Below are 14,459 nucleotides of genomic sequence, written 5' to 3'. Positions count from 1 at the left end.
AGCAGTCCACATGGCAAGAGCAAATGTAAAAATCCCAATTAGTGATTACATAAGAGATATAAAAATAATCGTTGTAAATAAATGGCAAAATATATGGCATGAGGAACCTATAAATAGTAAATTGAAACAGATAAAATCCAGTGTTGGAAAATGGAGCTCTTCATGTCAGAGAGAGAGATGCACACAAGTAATTCTGACGGGTCTGTGAATAGGCCACACTTGTTTGACACATGTACACTTGATGAACAGCCCATGTGGCCCTCCTCCTGAATGCCTAGGATGCAAAGTGTTGATAACAGCCAAACATGCGTTGTGTGACTGTCCAAAGTATAACAAGAGCGAGTATCAACCTTTGGAAATAAATCGATTGGGAAAATTTTGTCAGAGTCGTATACATTTTAAGTCATGCCAGTTTTAAAATACAAAAGCCCGTAGGGCGTTTAATGAATAAACAGAAAATTTTATCTAATTCATTCTGAATTTTAATTTTTAATTTTTTGAAATTTTATTTTATTCTTTTTAATCTTTAATTTTTTTTATGTATGGAAACGAGCAAATGTATTATTGTATACGTGTGTTTTAGTGTAAAAGCATATTCATTATACAGTTTTTTTCTTTTAAATTTCATCTTCATTCATTCATCATCACCTGAATGACCTATTTGGTCCCAGTTCTAGGCCTATGGACTAGACTGGTGTTTCATCCTAATCCTTCAGGCCAGCCCTATTAGAGCTGATAGTCAGCTCAGTGGTCTGGTTAAACTATCTTAATAGTAATCCAGGAATTCAAGATTTTTTTTATGTTATTATATAGTAGGAAACAGATACAGTAAACCCCCCGTATTCACGTTCTCATGGTTCGCGGACTCACGCATTCGCGGGTTTCTCTGTGGAACATATCTAGCCATCATTCGCGGAAAATTTGCCCATTCGTGGTATTTTTCACTGAGAAATATTCACTAATTACTGTATTTTCATATAATTTTCATGAATAAATGCACTTTTTGTGATAAAACTATTAAAAAACTCAGGTATATGCATTTTTACAGGGTTTTTCTGTGTTTAAACTATCAAAATGGGCAGTTCTAAGTGTTTTTAGAGGGGTTTTAAGTATTTGCGGATTTTAGCTATTTGTGGGGGGGTGTGGGACACATCCCCCGCGAATACGGGGGATTCACTGTATAGCAAAACACAAGTAATTCATAAGCAAATTTCTGTCAAAAATTTTAGCATGCTTACTGAGACAATTGATAAATGGGGGTGTTTTGGCAGGTATTTTGGTGAGAAGCTTACATTAGAGCATGTGCATATTTTGCATGGAGATGGGACATATGAATATTTGTGCTTCTCCTAATTCAGGGATGATTAGGTTATTATGCTAGCAATGGAAAAACTTATCCTGTGCAAAAATATATAGTTAATTTTTATTTGTAAAATTTTCTTCAACTCATCACAGTCTCATGTTCACCCATATGCGTTCAATTTTACAGTGTGTCTTGGATTATATTACAGAGTACAAAGTAGTAACTTTCTAGTGATATATAAGTTTGCATATGCCTGGCAATTTGTAGGTGTCTGAACACACAGTCAATACTGTAGCATATATCAGTATTCTCTATTGCAACTAGATTTTGTTCACAGTTCAGGACTGCTATAAAATTTTATGTCATCCTGTAAGGGTTAGATGTCATTGTTTTTGTAAATATTCTTTTGGACTCAGGCATAATTTTTTTAGCTTTGCACTGTTTTATTTCTTATTAAACATTAATGCAATTCACTTTTATATTGAATCTTGTCATTTACTGCGTAATTGAATTGTACTTTGACAGAACTCTCTAATGTCAGCCATCGGAATGCTGGAGATGGTTACTTACTTGATTTTATGATGTGCAACCCTCCTTTCTTTGGATCACTAGAGGAGACTGATTCCATGAACAAGAGCAGAAAGGACAGAGGAGAACCTAGAAGTGTTGCAACTGGTGAGATTCTGTTAATGTTAGCTATGATTTTATTTTATGCATACACCTTTCAACAATAATTGATTTTAGATCTGTCTGACATGAAATTAAGGATCATGAATCCCCAGGTAATTAGCTGAATGAATTTTATGACTTTAAAAATTAGAAAAGCCTGACTTATAGCAGTATAAAACTGGTAGTAGTTGAACCATCTTCCAGAAATACTCTGAAGCACTTTTGAGTAAATGTCTCTCTCTCATATATGGTTTGTTCTTTAGAAAATACATAGAGAATAAATATGCAGCTGTTTAAAACAAAAATGAACTATTTCATATAAGTAACTTACCAAGTAATTACATAGCTATAGTTTCTAACTCACATGGCAGCTTTTATTTTAAAAAATTGCTGTAGTGCTCTGATTGTCTAGTTTAGGTGACAGGCCCTGCCCACCACCGGGAATACTGGAAATGACTTAGCAGACAGCCTCATTGTGTTTCTGCCGGCTCTCGAGTAACATCGGGGGTTTGCTGCAGCTTTTGTTTACTGATTTTTAGTTGTATGGCTGGATTTCGAGGAAGTACTGTATTATCACTTATTTGAGTAGCCTTCAAGCTTTAATAGCTTTCTGGATAATTTTGTCTAGTTCTTTGGTTATTATTATGTCTGATTAAAGTTCACCTGGTTTCGCTACTGTAGCGAAAGTTGTAAAACCAGATTAATTAAATGTTTATATGATTCTCATACAACTTGCAGTAAATGTAGTGGGCAGAAATATAGTAGGGAGAAAACTTGTGTTAAATGTAATGATTAGCAGGATTAGAAGGTACTGCACTTAAATCTCAACAAGACAAGTTAGAGAGGGATAGAAAAGGGAAAGTGGCCTCTAGAGCCGAGAAATGAGCTTCCCTTAGCCTAGAATTCTACCTGTGGCTTAGGTTAGAAGATAGCTCTGCTATTCCCTCTTCCCCTATTCCTAATTTTTTCTCGTGCTACTAGCCCTCCTACTTTTAATCCACCTACTCTACCTAGCTTCCTCACTTCTGAACCCGACGCCATTGCCAGTCTACCAGGTTTGACAAGAAAATTAACCTACTGGTTAAGACAGTGACGGAGTTAGGTGCATCACTGAAGGCGTTTATGTGAAAACGTATTCAGATGGCGCCACTTCCTGCAAAGTGGAGAGGGGGTGGCTACTCGTTCCACTTGTTCTCCTAGACGAAGGTCTGTGTCCTGCTCCCCTGAACCTGGGAGAGGACATACTGGATGTCCAAGGCAGGCTGGTGGGGTTTGTCACAGGTAGTTGCTCCCTCAGCCAAACCTGTGTCACACACCCAGGTTTCAACAGACAGCCACTGGAAAGGCATCTTACTGGATGTGCACCAATTATCTTCCAGTATGGCATTGCTTCCCGAGTGTCTGGCACCAGTTTCCGAGCCCGGCGCCAGCTCCTGAGCATCGACACAAGCTCCTGGGAGCCTCAAATGTTTTCTTCATTCTTCAAGGCCACTGAAGAGCCCCCAGATGATGGTTGGTGTTCTCCATTTCTTGCTTAGCGGTATTAACCCTTTAACACCGACTGGACGTATTTTGCGTCGACAAAAATTGTCTGTCGGGTGCCAAGTGGACGTAAAATACGTCGATTACAAAAAGTTTTTTTAAATATTCATGGAAAAATACTTTAGGCCTAGTTTGCGAAAAATTTTAAATCACACACCTTGAGGGATGCTGGGAGTTCATGGATCACGCTGTTGTTTTGTTTACAAGCGTGACCCAGTTGCGCATGCGCGAATTTCTTTCTTCTCCCAAAAGAAAGCATCAGTTAACTCTGCTGAAAATCTCAGAAATTCTTTAGTCATTTTGTCGTAATAATTTGTGGACTTTCTAGCTCTCTCAGTAGATATCTCTCATATTCTTCTATTAAGGAGAAATCAGTTTCAACTACAGTACTGATTTTTGTGCAGTTCCACAAACTTCCGCATCTCACACTTAACCACTTGGAGATGTTCAACTGTCTCTCCCAGTAAGAAGGTTTACAAAGGTATCTTGGATTCTATCTTTAATCAAGTGGAGAATAGCCATGGCATTTTATCAGAAGCAGCAGTTTGTGTATTGCTTCGGGTGCCGTCCTAGAGGAATTTTCATCACCCGTACCCCTGTCGGCATCAGAGTTTCTCTGCTTTCTTAGATATAGTAAGAGTTTTTTGCTACCTACTTTCAAGGTTATCATTCCTTGCATCATGTGCAATTGGATGTGGCCAATGATCAGCATCATAAGGTGTTGAGATCAGTTGAGACTGAAGCCCCAAAAACTCAGTGTCAGTCTCTCTCTGGAGTTTAGATGTAGTTCAAAAATTTTATCTGCAGATCCTTTTGATCCTCTGGAAAGAGTTCCTTTGAAGTATTTACTATGAAACACTTTTTGTTAGCACTATCAGCAGTTAAAAGAGTAAGTTTATTGCAAGCACTCTTCTTAAGGCTGTTGTAAAGAGAATGCTATTTTATCTTTTTGCCTTAGAGCTGGGAGTGATGTTAAGGCTAAGTTTTTCTGAGAAGAGTAATAATTCCAAATTTAACCTTTTTGGTGGGGAAATTAGAGGAAACAGTTTTATGCCCTGTTAGGGCAATTAAAATTTATTTGGATAGACTAAGCTTGGGAGAGGCAATGTTAATCTTTGTTTTGTGGTTTTAGAAAACCTAAAATTTCTGTGTCAAAGGTTAAGCCTCTAAGAGGCAAAATTAAGCTTTTTTTTTGTGGTTTTAGAAAATCTATAATTTCTTTGTCAAAGGTTAAGTCTGAAAGAGGCAAAGTTAATCTTTTGTTTTGTGTTTTTAGAAAACCTAAAATTTTTATGTCACAGGTTAAGCCTATAAGAGGCAAAGTTAAACTTTTGTTTTGTGGTTTTTGAAAATCTAGAATTTCTTGGTGAAAGGTTAAGCCTGGAAGAGGCAAAGTTAACCTTTTCTTTTGTGGTTTTGGAAGATTTAGAATGTCTTTGTCACAGGTTAAGCCTATAAGAGGCAAAGTTAACATTTTGCTTTGTGGGTCTAGAAGGCTTAGAATGTCTTTGTCAAATGTCAAAGGTTAAGCCTGGAAGGGGAAAAGTTAACCTTTTGTTTTATGGTTTTAGAAAACTGAGAATGTCTTTGTCAAAGGTTAAACCTGGAAGAGGCAAAGTTAACCTTTTGTTTTGCAGTTTTAGGAAACCTAGAACGTCTATGTCAGAGAACACGATGTTGTCTGTGACGTATTTGATTAGGCTAGCGCGTGAGAAACTAACTCTATTCGTTTCACCTTTATTGAAAGTAAACATTCATAATGTAAAAGCGGTTGCAACTTGATTTAGTTTGAAGGTAAACATTCATAATGTAAAAGCGGTTGCAACTTCATTTAGTTTTATGACAAATTTTTTGCTTGAGAATGTGATTATTGCAGTGTGATAGAAGTGCAATCCAGGTTTGCTGATCCTACCTTCAATATGCAGAATCTTGTCTGAAGATGGTAAAGCCCTTAGTGAGCTACTAGTAGCGGTTAAAGCCTTTTTTTGAAGCGAAGAATGAGCAGTCTTTTAGGCTGTTTGTTTGTAAATCCCAGGTTTTTATATTATTGGGAGCATAAAGGTACATATATTGTACAGGAGCTTACCTGTATATCAGTGTTTCCCAACCTTTTTTAGTTGTGACCCTAAACGCAGTCTTAACCTGGACCTGCGACCCTAAATGTGTGAACATGTAATAATAAATCTAACCCTTTTCATGTTATAGTTACTGTATAATTGTAAATTTTTATGATTTAATGTTATTCTACTTATATAAATTTATATTTACTAAGACAATGATGAATTTTAATAAATTTGAAACAGAAAAGAAACCAAGTGTTAAAAAACATGAACTTTTGCTTGCATATCCAGTCACAAAAAAATAAGTTTTTCTTTAGTGGCTAGTAGTCACAGCTTTTTACACTACTGATAAATTTCAGTGATTCATAAAATTAATACAATGAATTATATATAAAAAATGGCTAGTGTATGAACCAAATAATATAGCTTGGGAATAACCAGGGACCACAATGAAAGAAAGACTACAACAAATTATAAAAACTCAAAAAGTTTTCTTGGTGTACGAGGTTCTCAAAATTTGGTTGTATATTCATTGTTAGAGCATGTTGCAGATCATGTTGGTGATCTAGCCAGTTTCTTGCTTTAGTCTTGGTTGTAACAAGACTTGAAAACCCTACTTCGCAGAGATATGTTGTTGGATAAGCAAGAAGAGCTGTTTCAGCCTCCTGAGTGAGAATGGGCTTATGTGTCTAGGAGAATCTTCGCTCTGTCCTACTGAAGTAAATCAGCTACATTACTCAAAATCAAAATGTGACCAGCTGTGAATTATTATTATTATTTTTTTAAGACCCTGTGGCAACCCTCAGAAAAAGCCTTGTGACCTTCATTTGGGTCGCAACCATGGGATTGGGAATCACTGCTGTATAGGTATTTCATTTTAGTTGACTGTCATTTTTGGGGCTTTTGGACCCAGGCACAGGGGTCCCTTCAAGCTGCCTCTCTTTCATTCTGGCTGAATTTAAGCAGTTTTTGCCACAAGGCTGCTGTTCTCTGCATACATACGAGAATCTGCTTCCCTGAATAGAAACCAACTTCTGGCAGCAGTAAGATCCAGAAAGGATTCCAGATCAGGTAAGAATGTTTTGGGTTCTTTGCAAGAAACTTTTAGCTTAATTGGCTGGACAGATTTGTCTAGCTATCTTTAACAGTAGGTAAGATTCATCCCAAATAATATAAATTTTCATGATAAAATTTATTATTTGGATACTTAGCTTCTGTTAAAGTAGACCCTGCCCAATCTTCCCACTACTTAGCGGGCTGTCAAGAAGAATTCTGATGAGCTTAAACATTAAAAAGACCTGGCGAGGAACAGGTGTACTAGGTAGTCATCTGGCCAGCCATTTGATCTTTTTCTTTTGTTTGAATGACGACTTGCCTATCAGCACAGAGATGTTGGGTATCTTTTACAGCTGGTAAGTATCGAAATAAATTACAGTCATACCCCGAACTTACATAAGGTTAGGTTCCAGAACCCCTCGCAAAGTGAATCTTTGCATAAAGTTTTTGGCATGGTCTCTAAAAATGCTAATAAATGCTTATTTCTAAAGTTTAAACATTAAATATGACCCTAATCATGCTTCCAAATTATTGAGTTAACTTTTAATGAAATTAAAGGTACTGTAATTTCATTTAAAAGTTAGCTTAATACATTACCCTTAAAAAAGAAATAAATGGTTGACATAAAAATAGAGAGTTGGAAGATAATTTCTGTCTTTCTCCCCTTCCGACCGATCTATTTTTAGAAGTCTTTCTCAACCTCTTTTTAATAACTTCTTTATTCTACGTCTCTTTCTCTTTGTTCTGAAATGCTTTTTTATGAACAAACTGTTTTTTTATTTTGACTAATACAACTATTAGTTATTATGTCTATGTTAAATCTTGAATGTATTTGCCACACTAGCTCATTTACAGTTCGTAGACGGTACAGATAAAATTAGATCAATTTAAACTATCTTTTGTACAGGTAAAGACATACAGAGAAATAAGTTGTAAAAAGAGAGAGAGAGAGAGAGAGAGAGAGAGAGAGATATTGTCCTTAAGTTAAATTATTTATGAATTATTACAGAGAGACAGAGAAAACAACATGACAGAGAGAGAGTTATTCTTATGTTGGATATCAAAAGATGGAAATTCAGTATTAAACTAACTTTGAAATGAAATTAAAGACTGTACATGTAATTTCATTTAAAAGTTAGCTTAATTTAAACTATCTACTGTACAGGTAAAGACATACAGAGAAATAATAAGTTGTAAAAATGTGCGAGCGCTAATTATGAATGAGAGAGAGAGAGAAGAAAAGTCAAGTATACCTTAGTTTAACCAGACCACTGAGCTGATTAACAGCTCTCCTAGGGCTGGCCCGAAGGATTAGATTTATTTTACATGGCTAAGAACCAGTTGGTTACTAGCAACGGAACGTACAGCTTATTGTGGAATCCGAACCACATTATAGCGAGAAATGAATTTTTGTCACCAGAAATAAATTCCTCTAATTCTTCATTGGCCGGTCGGAGAATCGAACATGGGGCCAGCAGAGTGCTAGCTGAGAACAGTACCCACCCGTCCAGGAGAGAGAGAGAGAGAGAGAGAGAGAGAGAGAGAGAGAGAGAGAGAGAGAGAGAGAGGTTGTCCTTACTTAGAGAGAGAGAGATTTATCAATTATCTTAAAGAGAGTGAAATTATTTATCAGATTATTAGAGAGAGACTGAGAGAGAGAGAGAGAGAGATTATCCTTACTTGAAATGTGAAGTTGAATTATTTATGAATTATTACAGAGAGAGAGAGAGAGAGAGAGAGAGAGAGAGTTATTCTTACGTTAGATATCAAAAGATGGAAATTCAGTATTAAACTAACTTTTAAGTGAAATTAAAGTTACTGTAATTTCATTTAAAAGTTAACTTAATACATTACCCTTAAAAAAGAAATAAATGGTTAACGTAATATAGTTGAGTGCGAAGATTAGTATACTTTTTCTCTCTCCCCCCATTCCACCGATCTATTTTTAGAAGCCTTATCAACCTCGTTTTTAAAAATTACTTTATTCTGTCTCTTTCTCTTTATTATGAAATGCTCTGTGTCTCTATGTTTTAGAACGGCGCATTTACAGTTTGTAAACGGTACAGGTAAAATTAGATAAATTTAAAATTATCTACTGTACAGTTAAAGACATATAGAGAAACAGTAATACGTAGGTTGCGCTAACTACGAACGAGAGAGAGAGAGAGAGAGAGAGAGAGAGATAACAGTTGTCCTTACTTAAGAGAGTGAAATTTTTTATGAATTATTATAGACAGAGAGAGAGAGAATTACAAGAAACCTTTGACCACTAATCAGCAACACTACCCCTTCTTGTCATGTTAGTGACATGTCTGACAGCTTTTGCCATCGAGCTTCTTACAGAAGATGAGGGAAAAATATTTGTTTGTTTAAAGTACATATCACATACGAATTTTGTAGTTACAGTTATATTGTTGTTGTTATTACAGTATTATTATTATTATTATTATTATATTATTATTATTATTATTATTATTATTATTATTATTACAGGTTTTGTTAAACAGAATGGCAGTTTCAACAGCATTTATTCTACATAGTAAACGTTCAGCTCGTCTTATTAATTGCTTTTCTTGCGCTGGAATGGTTGCGAGCAATTGACCAATATTAATTTCTGGTGGTATAGCAATGCGTAGGAGGTAACTCTCGTGGGGTATTGACTAGTTTCGCCCTTCTCGTAAGGACATCATTCAGGACAGGATCGCAGGATGCAATGGCTGTAATGCATGGATTTCTCCTCTTTTATCCATGTCTGTTGTCTTGTAGAGTTAGTTGCTTCATTTTCATTGGCTATTCGGTCCTGATGTCGTCGGAAAGGTGGCTCCTGATTGGCTGTCTTCTCCTTGATCGATGAGAAGACAGCCAATCAGGAGCCACCTTTCCGACGACGTCACAACCGAATAGCCAATGAAAATGATGCAAATAACTCTACAAGACAACAGACATGGATAAAAGAGGAGAAATCCATGCATTACAGCCATTGCATCCTGTGATCCTGTCTGAATGGTGCCCTTGCGAGAAAGGCGAAACTAGTCGACACCCCACAAGAGCTACCTCCTACACATCGCTATACCACCGGAAATGAATATTGGTCAATTGCTCACAACCACTCCAGCGTAAGACAAGCAATTGATAAGACAAATTGAATGTTTACTATATAGAATAAATGCTGTTGAAACTGCCATTCTATTTAACAAAACCTGTATTAAAGAAGGTCTTTTTCCTACTACTATTATTATTATTATTATTATTATTATTATTATTATTATTATTATTATTATTATTATTATTATTATTATTATTATTTACTCTTATTAATCTTATTAATATTTGACAATTAGTACTTATTATTAGGTAAAAAATTCATTTATCATACAAAACAAATAAACATATACATGTACCATAAAAATTCTCTCATCTCAGTAAAAAAGAGAGAGAGAGAGAGGGAGAGAAGTTATTACTTTTATTATTTAATGTTATTTAATTTACACTTTAAAGCTTGAAAACTTATAAATTACATAAAAATTAAACATAAATACTTTAGCAGGGTTTCTCAGAATTCACAAATGTTCATGTGTCTGTGAAAAACTTGTGTATGATAATTAGTTAGGTTCCACTGAAAAGTTCGCATGTCTGTGAATTCTCGCAACTCGAATCCCATGAGTTCTAGGTATTACTGTACTGTATATTGTGAAAATGTTTACTGTATATTTCTTGAGTTTTGCCTATATTCCTTGTTGTTTAGTCCTTCACTTGTGTCCATTTTCTGTGATTTATTGTGCCTTCTAACTGGTCTTAGCCCTGCTAGATGCTACTAAATCTTTTCCTTTTCTGACTAACTGTTCCTCATTCCTTATCACATGTCCAAACCATCTCAGTTTTTGAGATCTCAATTTTCCGGCCACTTGATGCCACATCTCTGCTTAATTTTTAATATGATCACACTACACTAGCCATGAATCTTAGCATTCTTCAGTAACACTTTTGCAAAATCCTGCCTAGTGTTTTAGTCAGTGGCCATGTTTCTGCTGCATAGAGTAGCAGAGGCATTATTAGTGCTCCCAGTATAGCTGATATTATCTGTTCAAAAATAGAACATTATAGATTATATTTTTTAAAAAATTAAGATTTATTCCGTTCCTTTGCCTTTATGAAATTTTTTATTAATATACAGACAGTCCCTGGTTATCGGTGTGGGTTCCGTTCCGACGGCGTGACAGTAAGCAAAAATCGCCGATTTACAGTTATCAGTACCTCTGTTAGATATGTATTGGTGCCGATAAGTGGAAGTCAGTGCATATCGGCAGCAAAAATCACTGATTTTCATTGCTAGACAAGCGCTGAAAAACCAGATCGCCAATAACCGAGCCCGCCAATAACTGGGGACTGCCTGTATAATTTAGCAGTGGAGAACTGAAGCTTTTGTAAACATTAGTGTGTTTGGACTGGTGTAAAAATTATATTTGATATGTTTCTGTTATTGTTGTTCCTTTGCTACTTCATTTTTAATTTATAATTTCCATATTTGTAGGAGCTGTTCAAGAAACTGTTACAGAAGGTGGTGAAGTTTCTTTTATTTGTCAGATGATAGATGAGAGTTTTCTCTTCAGAGAAAAAGTAAGGTAAGTTTAAAGTATCATGTGCTCCTTGAAATAAAGTAGTCTTTTTTTTTTCACAAAATTATTATTTTGTGAAAGGAACTGAAACTGACTTGTAAAATTCCAGCTGTGATTCAGTCATTTAGATAATTTTTTTTTGTAAATTCAGTTGTTCTGTGTTATGAGAAGTAAAATGTATTTTTTCATATTTAATTTTAATTTTAGTTTTACATATTGCATAATGTTTTTTGCTGATGTTGATAAATATAACAGGTGAATTACAATTCAGGTTGAGGCAGTCTCATATCTAGTGAGTAGGTATGTTTGAGTGAATGAGCAGACTTTGAAGAACATTAGTAAATTGCCACACAATGTATTGACAACATATTCAGTGCTCATTGATGCTGATAACCATAATTTCTCCAGTGCCAGTTGTAACACTGTCATTTATGCTACAGCCCCTTATTTTTATTGGTTAATTGTGAATAAGTGCCATAGTGGTGTGACAACACCAGAAATGGCAGAACTATTGCTAATTTATTTTGTTCTTTTTTAATAAGTGGGATCTCTTCTCTCTGTATTTCCCTTTACTTCCTCTTACTTCTTCGTAATGAACACCATGTTCTTTGGAAGCTTGAATTTCAAGTCAATATCCCTGTGGGCTTGTTCCATATGAATACTGTAGATTTCATTAGTGAATAATAATAATAGTAATAATAAAGGATGTGTTTGGTATGCTTGCAAGGTATGCTTATATTCAAGATTTTGTTAAGAACTTCTTCCTGAAAAGAAGAGAGTGTATTTGCTTTGGAGGCACAGCAATATTTTTCACCAGAAAATTTATCATGCATGCATACAGATAGCTACAGTATATGGTGGCTGGCCAAGCTCACCCACATAGTAGTAACTGGTCTTCTCTATGACCATGAGGTGCTTACTTGTTGGATGCTTCAGTTTAGTGGTGCATAATACAGGTTTTACAGTTTATTTGGAAACTGATCTATTATACTTGTTGGATGCTTCAGTTTAGTAGTGGTGCTGATAATACTTGGGATTTACAGTTTATTTGTGCAAATACAGGTTTTATGTTTATTTGAAACTAAAAAAAATCCAGTAGCACTGGTTTTTTATAATTTTTATTTCAATGATTCTTTTTAGCCTTGATCACTGATCTTAGATTCTATTTTTATTTAATCAGTAAACCCTCCCAGTTAAAATTAAATTATGTTGCATTTGCAGTGTGAAGTGTCTTACATTCATTTATCTGTTCTGCTCTTTCTACCTCTACCAACTAGCTTTTTATCCCTTCCAGTTCTCATTTAAGAGCTCTTGGACTTGTACTAATAAAAGATCGCTTTGAACTTCCAATATCTCAACTTAGTACCTTAACCCTCTGGTGATCTGATGACGCGAAACCGCATCAATAAATTTTTTGCCATAAGTGCTCTGATAATGCGATTTCCACGTCATCCGTGAGTTATTTTTGGGGGAAATTCACCAAAAAAAAAAAAAAAGTCAATCTGAAGAAAATGAGGACTGCGCCATTGCATGGGCAGATCTTGGACCTACAAGAAAACGTAAACAGGAAGCCGATAGGTATCATGTATGCGCCGCAGTCCTCCTCCAACTCAAGCACTTCACCTCCTGTTTTGACTGAGTTCAGCAAGTCTTTTTAGCGCTCTCAGGTTTTTTGCTTTGTCGCCATTTATCTGTTTGTGAAGTGCTTTCGCTTTTGTTATTGTTATAAAGTGTTTGCAAGTGATTTTTGAGTATTTTGAATAATATTTCAAGTGTTTTTCGATAAGATAAATAGTGAAGAATTTACTTTTTTTATATATATTTCTGTCTTTCAACAACATTTCCATCTTTCAGCTTCAATTGCTCAATTTTTTCTGGGAACACTTATTGCTTTTACATGGGCTGTTTATAGAAAATTTATTCAGCTTTCCATTGCAATTTGCACTTTTTTCTTAGCATTATTCACTACCGAGTAATTACAAAAAATGTAAGCGTAAATATAAGCACTTGAGAACCTAGTTGAGCCACATAGTTCGGCCTAGGGTTTACAAGTGTGTGAATAATTTTTTGTACACCTGTTTGTGCATCTGTAAATAACTTCAGTGTGCATGTATTATATATATTCGAACAGCCATTCTTTGTACTTTATCATATTGAATGGCAAAATGGAAAAATATCAACGTTTCTATATAAAAATCTGTAGCGAACAATTGACTTTACTTAAAAAAAAAAACTTACGTCTTTGAGCTTCAGTTGCTCAGTTATTTACTGGGAACGCCTATTGATTTTAGCTTTTATGTATATATATATATATATATATATATATATATATATATATATATATATAAATTTATTCAGCTTTCCATTGCAGTTTTTACTTTTTATAGCATTATTTATTATATATATAAATTATATAAAAATGTCATATATATATATATATATATATATATATATATATATATACATATTTATATATATACATATATATATTCCGTTCTTATATATATACATATATATATATAACATAAATATATATAATAAAATCATCGAAAATCATAAAAATCATAAGAAAACCTTATATTTTTAATGCTCTATATGCATTGAAATATATATATAAATTTATTCAGCTTTCCATTATTTTTGATAGCATTTTTATTACCATAAAAAAAAAATGTTCAAATTATGATTATTCTGCCGTTTTGGGATTCCATATTTCTTCCGTCAGATCGGCGTTCGTCGCGCGGAAAATCGTCGAAAATCGTAAAAATCAGAAAACATGCTCGTAATTGCCAACGAAAACTAATTTCTGATTTTAATATATTTGATTATTCTGCCGCCAGAACCATATTTCTTCCGTCGAACGTCGAAGTCGAACTGTCGTAAACCCCAGAACATGCCTGTGTATAAATAATTTCTGATGAATATATTTAAATATATATATATATATATATATATACTGGGATATATATATATATATATATATATATATTATATATATATATATATATATATATATTTATACATTATATATATATATATTATACATATATATATATATATATATATATATATATATATATATATATATATATATATATATATATATATATATATATATATATATATATATATATATATATACATACATATATATATATATATATATATATATATATATATATATATATATATATATATATATATATATATATA

The 14,459-nt window shown here is 34.1% G+C and overlaps 1 protein-coding gene across 1 annotated transcript in view; it reads left to right on the top strand.

Moving 5' to 3' along the window:
• The window catches only part of LOC136827094 (uncharacterized), a 227,369-nt gene that overhangs the window by 46,985 nt on the left and 165,925 nt on the right, over positions 1–14,459 (top strand). Inside the window, exons 6-7 of the mRNA XM_067084850.1 lie at positions 1,829–1,978; positions 11,162–11,252. Coding sequence (XP_066940951.1) covers positions 1,829–1,978; positions 11,162–11,252 — 241 coding nt within the window. The remainder of the gene's footprint in view (positions 1–1,828; positions 1,979–11,161; positions 11,253–14,459) is intronic.

Source organism: Macrobrachium rosenbergii, chromosome 41 (genome assembly GCF_040412425.1).
Source record: "Macrobrachium rosenbergii isolate ZJJX-2024 chromosome 41, ASM4041242v1, whole genome shotgun sequence".
Lineage (NCBI taxonomy): Eukaryota > Metazoa > Arthropoda > Malacostraca > Decapoda > Palaemonidae > Macrobrachium > Macrobrachium rosenbergii.
Note: the sequence above shows the minus strand (reverse complement) of the source record. Positions and strands in the feature narration are given on the sequence as shown.